This window comes from Sander vitreus, chromosome 14 (genome assembly GCF_031162955.1).
Source record: "Sander vitreus isolate 19-12246 chromosome 14, sanVit1, whole genome shotgun sequence".
Taxonomy (NCBI): Eukaryota; Metazoa; Chordata; class Actinopteri; order Perciformes; family Percidae; genus Sander; species Sander vitreus.
In genome coordinates, this window is record NC_135868.1 from 1954915 (window position 1) to 1964907 (window position 9993).

Sequence of the window (9993 nt, forward strand, 5' to 3'; positions counted from 1 at the left end):
CTCAGCCTGACCTAGTCTCTCCTCCTCAGTCTGACTCCACCTAGTCTCTCCTCCTCAGTCTGACCCTAGTCTCTCCTCCTCAGCCTGACCTAGCTCTCCTCCTCCTCAGTCCCTGACTCCACCTAGTCTCTCCTCCTCAGTCTGACCTAGTCTCTCCTCCTCAGTCTGACTCGACCTAGTCTCTCCTCCTCAGTCTGACTCGACCTAGTCTCTCCTCCTCAGTCTGACCTAGTCTCTCCTCCTCAGTCTGACTCCACCTAGTCTCTCCTCCCTCAGTCTGACCTAGTCTCTCCTCCTCAGCCTGACCTAGTCTCTCCTCCTCAGCCTGACCTAGTCTCTCCTCCTCAGCCTGAGCTCGACCCTAGTCTCTCCTCCTCAGTCTGACCTAGTCTCTCCTCCTCAGCCCTAGCTCGACCTAGTCTCTCCTCCTCAGTCTGACCTAGTCTCTCCTCCTCAGCCCGACTCGACCTAGTCTCTCCTCCTCAGCCTGACCCACCTAGTCTCTCCTCCTCAGTCTGACTCCACCTGGTCTCTCCTCCTCAGTCTGACCTAGTCTCTCCTCCTCAGTCTGACTCCACCTAGTCTCTCCTCCTCAGCCCGACTCGACCTAGTCGCTCCTCCTCAGCCTGGCTTGGCCGTTGTGTAACTGCACAGATTAGTCTAGGTCAAGCCACGCTTCATCAGTTATTATAAATGAACTGCTTTTGTGAAACAGCCCCCTGGAGTGCCTGCAGTCGGCAGTACTTGTTTTGCCGCTGACAGACTCAGATTATTATTCTAAGTGCCTGACAACATTATGAAAGGATCCCTACAGAGATAGACCTTTAAAACCTCTTAAAGACCTTTCTGTTTAACCAGAAACAGCTCTGATGTTGCTAGCCCTAAACCCACCAGACTCAATGTAAAAAAACAATACTTTTAGCGTGTATAGAGCCAACATATTCTCACATGTAAATCTGTAAACTTCAAACAAAACTAGAGTTGTGATGGTTGGAAAAGTGGAAAGAAGACCCAAAATGGCTTTTCATAGTTTTATTTGGTCTCTGCCTGGACCAATGTCAAAGATAGTTGTTCCCATCAGTCACTTAGACACTAAAACATATGAAAGTTCAGGTAGAAAAAAGCGGTAGTTAACCTTTAATGCTGCAAACTGGAATGCTCCAACTAAGTTTTGTTGTGTAATATATGCAATGACAATTAACATCTATCTATCTATCTATCTATCCATCCCCTAGCGGCTCCCCCCACACACAGACACGCACGAGCACCGCGGTGGCTGCAGAGCAATCAGTGGGAATAGAGCATGTTTTAACATCAGTTTGGTCACTTATAGAGCGATCATCAGGCTTTTCTGATAAAGTCAGAAAGTGAACACATTCTCAGAATGTAGTCTTCACTGAGAGTTTGACACTGGTTTATAATCTGTCTTTACAAGCTGTTCTGATTGAACCTTGAATGCACTCATTGGAAGTTGCTTTGGAAAATTAAAAAATGGTTTGTGAACGCCTCAGTCAAAGTGTGAAGCCGTCTCTGGTTTCTGACTCGGCAGTTAGCTCAGGCATTTAGAACAGTGTGTGGCCACGCAGCGCTGGGGGGCGCGGGTGTAGTTCCTGTAAGTTCCTCTTCATCATCATCCTTCTCCTGTGGATTCTCATGTGTTTGTGTAAACCTGCACTCTGTGTAAAATATTTCTTACAGACTGAGCAGCTGAAAGGTTTTTCTCCTGTGTGAGTTCTCATGTGTCTCTTCAGGGTTCCACTTACAGTGAAAGCTCTACCACACTCAGAGCAGCTGAAAGGTTTTTCTCCTGTGTGGATTCTCATGTGTTTCTGTAAATCTCCACTTCGTGTAGAAGATTTCTTACAAACTGAGCAACTGAAAGGTTTTTCTCCTGTATGAGTTCTCATGTGTCTCTTCAGATTTGAGTTGCGGCCAAATCTCCTCCCACACTCAGAGCAACTGAATCGTTTCTTACATCTTGAATCATGTTTCAGAGAGTTTAAAGCTGACTGAGGTTCTCTGGTCTCCTTCCAATCAGCACTGTCATCAGTCTCAGGATCAGAAGAGTCTCCAGTCTGGTCTTCAGTCTCTGGTTGTAAAAGTGGATGTGGATGTGAGTCCCTGGCTGGTTCTGGTCCTCCACAGTCCTCTCCATCAGCTTCTGTTTCCGTTTGACCAACACATTTATGTTTTTTGACACGAGAACGCCGGGCAAATCTTTTGTTACAAACACTGCAGCTGAATCTTTTCTTTCCTGTGTGGACTACCATGTGTGACCGTAAATTTCCACTCTGTGTAAAAGAAATCTTACAGACTGAGCAGCTGAAAGGTTTTTCTCCTGTGTGGATTCTCATGTGATCTTCCAGATTTGACTTGCGGCCAAATCTTTTGTCACAAACACTGCAACTGAATTGTTTGTCCTCTGTGTGGATTGCCATGTGTTGTCTCAAATATCTCTTCTGCGAAAATCTTCTCCCACACGCAGAGCAGCTGAATGTTTTCTTACGTCTTGAATCATGTTTCAGAGAGTTTAAAGCTGACTGAGGATCTCTGGTCTCCTTCCAATCAGCACTGTCATCAGTCTCAGGTTCAGAAGAGTCTCCAGTCTGGTCTTCAGTCTCTGGTTGTAAAAGTGGATGTGGATGTGAGTTCCTGGCTGGTTCTGGTCCTCCACAGTCCTCTCCATCAGCTTCTGTTTTCATGTGTTGAGTTTGTCTTTGATGAAGCTGTGAGAACTGAGCTTTCTCTTCATCATCTTCACTCTTCACAGTAACAGGAGTGAATGGGAACTTGGTGATATCAGCCTCCTCCAGCCCTTGAAGCTGCTCTCCCTGCTGACTGCTCCACAGTTCCTGCTGTTCCTCTTTAATGTGTGGGGGGGGCTCTGGCTCCTCCTGGTCCACATTGGAGCTACACTCCTGCTGTTCCTCTTCACCAACAATCACTTTAAGAACGTCTGGCGGTAAATCTGAAACAGACAGACATTAATTAATACAAATCTTAAGGATACTCCTCCGTACAGCCGCCGTTTCACCTCCTCAGCATCCATTTTCGCGCTAATCGAAACGCATCACCTGACCACTCATTTACCGCACAACCCGGAACGCAAGCCCGAGCCCATGTAAAATGATAGACATTAAGACAAAGATCTTTAGGTCTACCTGTCACTTACCTGGAGACTCAATCAGGTAGCTAACGTTAACAAAAGATTTCGGGAAACGACACCTCTGGTCGCTCCGTTGGGTCGTTTGTCCCGTCACTTATGATGTACGGACAATCTGCCCCAATACGGCTCAGTTTGTTTAATGTATCTTACTCTGTCAAGCGGTAAAAGTGCTTCTGAGTAGCCATACTGGGTTAACGGAGTGTTTCCCCCCACGTCGACTCTGCAACAAGCCCCGCCCCCAGCTATGATGAGTCACCGACCAAGTCTATATCCAAAAACTGACCTTGGGCCTTATCTTGCACCCGGCACAGCGCAAAGCCCGACACAAGTGTCTTTGCTAGCTTAAAGATGAACTGAACTGAAAGAATCAATGTTGATAACGTGTTGGTTATGACAAATAAAAAAAATTACACTAAACATTTTAAAAAAAAAAAAAAAAAATCAATATAGCTTTTTTTAAGCAACACAAAAAATACGTTTGTTAGTATTAGAACGCTGACAATTTCAATGACGTCACTGGCATGGTATGACCTGCGAAGGTATATAGGCTACAGTGCAGCATATTAAAAACACATGAAAATGAGTAATTTTAATGGCATGGATTACGCATTTGAGCCTGTGAGGGACAGGCCTGTAGTGTCTGACTACCACCACATGGAGGACGATCCGTTTCAGGCTCCACCTTCGGATCGTTTGGGGGGGAGTGACTGGTGGGTGTGTGGGCTCTGCCGGAGCATGGACACTGCAACTGAATCCATATGTTGCAGAGAGGTCAACCTGGACCATTTACTGATGGATGGAATGCATCTCCATGCATAGGACATTTTTGATGCTGTGCGGTGAGAGAGAGGTGTTGGAAGTTAAATTAATAGAAATGATTAATGGACCAATATAGTATATAATATAGTGGTTCATGGTGTTATAAGAGGGAAATGTGGTGGGAGGTTGGAGGGCTGTAGCCTACTGTCATGCACTCTTCATTTATTGTATCCAAGCATATTATGCATTTTAGGAAATAGAGACTGCTTATATATTGTGTGCATTTAGAGAAAATAGAAAAGGTCCTGTGTGTTTTAGAAAATCGAGGCAGATAAATGGGAAATGTGATTGGACGAATTCATCCAATGGGATCGCTTGTTAAGTTAGCTGCACGCAAAATGTTAAAACCAAAACAAATAAAGTTTGAAAAAAAAAAAAAAAGTTAGCTGCACGTAGAGAGTCACCCCAGGTTGACCATAGATGCACGGAGGACTCACAAGTTTTTCCGTTAACTTTAGGCTAGTGCAGAGTTAACAGATTTTTTCCTTGTGGTCGTTGATGGATATTGCACAAATGGTTACTGCACAGATACTCTTATTATGGAACTAGCAGCTTTTTCTGCGTGTTGAACTCCCTCTCCATCAACAATGTGCCCTGAGACATCAGCTAGCTTCAGGGTGAGTAGAAAGGGACATTGGATTCTGTTACAGACCCGCTGTGGTTTAGTTATCAGCTAGTAACGCATTATTATTGATCTGTGATATCGTCTGAGTCATGGTTTATTCATACAGTCTATGGTCGGAGCCCTAGCTTGTGGAGTTTGACATTAGTGCTTCCACCGTGTTTAGCTGCTAGCCCTTTCCCCAGGTTGGATCGTTTGGTATCTAGCTTGGTTTTGTGACTCATTTTCAATGATGCCCAGTGTGTCAGTCTCAGTTTTGTTGAACGCTATAAAGCCTACACGTTAGGCTTTATTTGTGCGTGTAAGTGAATATGTACGTGTTTTGTGTATGTCACAACAACCTTACATCCAGCCCTTTGCCTAGTTGATTGCTAGCATGCTGGATAACAGCTAAACCTCTCTGTCCTCTGCCTGATGTGAGCGTTTCAGCGCCCTGTCTCTGCGGCAGATAGCATCGGTGGTGTTGTACTTGCCGTTGGTCTATCGGTCTGCCCTGTACTGTAGCCTGAAAAATCAATAACTGACGGAATGGCCTCAGGTTTCAGTCTGTTGGACTTAATCCTCACCAGTGACCCTGTTGTATCAAAATTACAGCTCTCTAAATAGTCTGTCGCTACACACTCGAAATCCAGGGTCTGTTGGAGGGCTGGCCAGTTTTCAGGCAGCTAGCCATGAGTTGAGGACTGGTTTCCTTGTCAAAGGCAGCCTGTGGAAATGTATGGTAACCCCAGCTGCCTTAGCCCTATACAATTTATTACTGCAGCCGGGGCAATGCAGTATGACCCCCCCTAGACCTGTTGGTTTCTGTTTCCTCAGCCATGTCCGTTAGCCTCCGACTGTCTCAGACTGTTTACGCTCTATGGCTGCTTATCATGCCAGTGACGTAGCCGATTATGGAATTCCAACACGGCGGCGCCCATGTAACAACAACAACACTTTCAATGTACCATTTTATCCCTTTTAACAAATTCAGCCATTTTAATCATTTTACCAATGAGAATAAATAAAATACATCAGTTATATCACCTTTACTCAAATTCCAGTTCAGTTCATCTTTAAGACCAACGCAGTTGTCAATTCGCCGACCAGCGCCCACGTCGTTTAATTAGCAAATGCACCTGTGCCCATCTGTGGCCCATGGGCGTGCTGGTCTTACAGGGAGGTGTGTTCAGGTGCATTCTGGGCGTGCTGGTCTTACAGGGAGGTGTGTTCAGGTGCATTCTGGGCGTGCTGGTCTTACAGGGAGGTGTGTTCAGGTGCATTCTGGGCGGGCTGGTCTTACAGGGAGGTGTGTTCAGGTGCATTCTGGGCGTGCTGGTCTTACAGGGAGGTGTGTTCAGGTGCATTCTGGGCGTGCTGGTCTTACAGGGAGGTGTGTTCAGGTGCATTCTGGGCAGGCTGGTCTTACAGGGAGGTGTGTTCAGGTGCATTCTGGGCGTGCTGGTCTTACAGGGAGGTGTGTTCAGGTGCATTCTGGGCGTGCTGGTCTTACAGGGAGGTGTGTTCAGGTGCATTCAGGGCGTGCTGGTCTTACAGGGAGGTGTGTTCAGGTGCATTCTGGGCTTGCTGGTCTTACAGGGAGGTGTGTTGAGGTGCATTCTGGGCTTGCTGGTCTTACAGGGAGGTGTGTTCAGGTGCATTCTGGGCGTGCTGGTCTTACAGGGAGGTGTGTTCAGGTGCATTCTGGGCTTGCTGGTCTTACAGGGAGGTGTGTTGAGGTGCATTCTGGGCTTGCTGGTCTTACAGGGAGGTGTGTTCAGGTGCATTCTGGGCGTGCTGGTCTTACAGGGAGGTGTGTTCAGGTGCATTCTGCGTGTGCTGGTCTTACAGGGAGGTGTGTTCAGGTGCATTCTGGGCGTGCTGGTCTTACAGGGAGGTGTGTTCAGGTGCATTCTGGGCGTGCTGGTCTTACAGGGAGGTGTGTTCAGGTGCATTCTGGGCAGGCTGGTCTTACAGGGAGGTATGTTCAGGTGCATTCAAATATAAACGAAACAACATTACAGATTGGGAACCCCTGCCCTACATTATAACCATCCAGTCTTTTTTCCACTTGCTAAAAAGTGATTGCAGCTTCTACCTTGTGTTCAGAGATGGGAAGTAACAAAGTACAAATACTTTGTTACTGTACTCAAGTAGATTTTTCAGATATTGTTACTTTACTATTTATATTTGTGCCGACTTTCAACTTTTACTCCTTACATTTTTAACACAAATATCGGCACTTTCCACTCCTTACATTTTACAAAATTGGCTCGTTACTTTAGTTTCAAATAATTTCAGTGGAGTTACCGTCATTATTTTTTGCGTCGTCAATACCAAATTCAATCTAATTGGAGGGGAATATATGTTGCACTTGACACACCACTACAAGACGACTCAACAGATTCGGCGGCATTCATTCGTGGATGTAAGCAATGGCATATAAAGAGTCCACTGAAGTGTCTCAGCTTGCTCTCTAGTAACATGTGTGTGGTCCAGGTAGCTCTGCATTAAAAAATGGTTGCCATTCGCAAGGCTACTTTTACTTTTATACTTTAAGTTAATTTCCAAGCCTGTACTTTGTTACTTTTACTTGAGTAAATAAGTTAAATCAGTACTTCTACTTTCACCTGAGTATTTTTTAACACAAGTATCTGTACTTTTACTTGAGAACGGGAAGTGAGTACTTTTGCCACCTCTGTTTAAATGTTGAATGAAAGTTTTTGTTGTAGTCCTAATGTCATGATGTTAGTGATCTCTGCTTGTGTTTAAAAAGGTTGTTTCTTCCTCAAAATGACTTGATTTCATTTATGACGCTTTTATCTGACCGATTATATCCCACACTGGACTTTCTACCTGTTGAAATACCTTCTTAAAGGGCCAGTACATCCAGTAACACACACGTTGTTGACGTTTATAAAAAGGCTCCTGGACAGTCACGTGTCCCAACCAGCCGGTCCTTGACAGGATCAGATGAACAGCTGAAGGACCGTGAAGCTTAAAAAAACTATTAGCTTCAGGAGCTAGCTGCATGCTAACAGCTAGCAGGCTAACGTTAGCTTAGCGTGATTATGAGAGCAGTTAGATTGTCAGACTAACCTTCTCCCCGCAGCTTGGTCTCCTCCGTGTGTTCCCGGTGTCGCTCCATCTCTGATCAACAAACTAAGAAACGCTGTTTGGGATTCCCTGATCTGGATTCAGCTAACGGCTTCTCTCCTCACTGGGAAACAACAACAGACACCACTTCCGGGGGGGTCGCTGCCAAAATAAAAGCCTCGTTATTCTCATTTTTATTTCTTTCATTTCGTATTTAACTATGAGGTTCAACTCCTTCATTTTGGTGACTTTTTATGCACTAAAACTTGCTTACCAAGATCATGTACCACCTTTTTTAGTCCAAACGCACACACAAAGAGGAACACACATCACACACACACACACACACACACACACACACACACACACACACACACACACACACACACACACACACACACACACACACACACACACACAGTTGGACTGTAGGGGAGAGCCGGGACGATTGAAACGCGGGACGGATGAAATATTCCAGTTTTCTCCGAGTGCAATGATGATGGACAGACTATCTTAGGTCAACACACAGAGCATGTTAACTTCCTCCTATCAGCCAAATATCTTCCTGTTATTTCCTTTTATTACAGAGTTACAGGCCATAAACGAGTTTTGATGGTCGAAAGTAAACTTCATTAGCGGTTACATTTTTTCGATTATTATGAGTGTTTTTCATTTAAAGGTTTAACTACGTGCTTATTGAGGAGACCATTTAGTGTTCTCCACAATCCCAGACTTTCATATTGCATGCTTGTTTACATGGAAAGCAAAACAGGCTATAATGGCATATGTCTATGTCGGGACGATTGAAACAGCTGTTTCAACTGTCCCGACCTGGCTGTAACTCCATGTATTTTAAGTAAATGCACAAATATCTGTGTTTATACAATAATTTATGGAGGTGAGACATGGAAAAGCAGTTTTAGAAAGATGAAAATATATTTGGACCCCACCAGGTAGGGGGTCGAGTTTTCCCATGTTATCCTATGGAGACTGACGGGCTGTGGGTCGTTAAGGGAACTTATTTGGATGTGTGGTGGCCTGACCCACGTAAAAAAAAAACCTAGTGAAACGACATTTTCCACAATAGAAACATGATATAAATGGGAAAACGTACTGTTCTAGCTATAACAATGGCAGAATCATCCACAGTGCATGATATTTCAATAATCACTTCATACACGCTTCAAGGTGACGGCAATGAGTTGTTACCAGATATTCACCAAGACGTACAGCCCAGCAACAATCTAAACTAACACCTTTTGGGAGTACCATTCATGATATGTAGTCAAATCCTGAAGTTGTGGGGAGTTTAAATGGCTTAAACTGTATGTTTCATTCGCCCCCCCCCCCCCATGCTGTTTCATCCGTCCCGGCCAGGAGGGATGAATGAAACATTACGCACGTCCCACGTTTGCTGTAATAATTCCTGAACGGTTTTGTTCAAAGCTGAAAATGTAACTGTATTTGCCAGATGACAGGTGTAGGTTGCTAGTGACAAAATATCAGCTCTCAGTGCGATATGATCACTTTGTAAATTACGTTTAATTAAAAAGTGTTTCAACTGTCCTGGCTCTCCCCTACTGATAGATTAATGTAGTTTTTTTTATACATTTTATGTATTTCTTAAATATATTTCGAGATATGAAATCATTGTATTGATCCTCAGAGGGGAAACTGTTACTGCCTTTCCTGTCTTTTCTCTTCTGCGTGTGACATAATAAATAAATTGGCTCATTCTGGCATTTTTTACCCATGTGTAATCATGCTTCTTTATTCATTTCCAGCCCCCCTTTCTTAAATGAACTGAGTAATAAGATGGAGTTCTGCTTTCTGGCCACTAGATGGAGCTAACGGACTGTCTAATGAGCTGAAGATCAGCAGCAGCACAGAGCAGAGCAGAGAATCACTGGAGAATGGGACTGCAGATGAAAACAGCCGTCTGGCTAACTCTGGCATAGTGACAGACATGTTTATTAATATGCACGGTCCCTGTAATAAATAATAATAAAAAAAGAATGAGAATCACATCACAAGAGACAGACATGCTGGGAAACTGTGACTGCCGGTCTTTTCTCTCTCGTGTGACAAAATAAATCCTCATGAAATAAATAAAAATGCAATCATTGAAGAAAGTAAGACTGATGGAATAAATTATATTAATTATTGTGTGTATCTTGTCTGTGTTTTTATGTTTAAGGCTTTTTGATGTTTTGTTGTAACGTATTCAAGTATAAAGTTCATTAGAAACACTGATGTTAAGCTTTATATTTATTCAGATATGATATATATACACATATAAACATTAGTTTAT

General features: G+C 44.0%; 1 protein-coding gene across 3 annotated transcripts; it reads right to left on the reverse strand.

Moving 5' to 3' along the window:
• Positions 1-269: 269 nt before the first annotated feature.
• On the reverse strand, positions 270-7831 carry LOC144528574 (uncharacterized). 3 transcript variants are annotated; one of them, XR_013502912.1, is made up of 3 exons: positions 7686-7831; positions 579-2968; positions 270-330 (listed from the first exon to the last, which is right to left on the reverse strand). XR_013502912.1 is itself a non-coding variant. In XM_078267248.1 (2 exons), exons 1-2 carry the CDS (start codon positions 7732-7734, stop codon positions 1563-1565), a joined length of 1455 nt encoding a protein of 484 aa, XP_078123374.1. In that variant the 5' UTR covers positions 7735-7831; the 3' UTR covers positions 525-1562. The 3 variants fall into 3 exon arrangements, 1 of the variants encoding a protein (XP_078123374.1); XR_013502913.1 differs by lacking the exon at positions 270-330 and adding an exon at positions 410-439; XM_078267248.1 differs by lacking the exon at positions 270-330 and having other exon boundaries at positions 525-2968.
• Positions 7832-9993: the final 2162 nt, after the last annotated feature.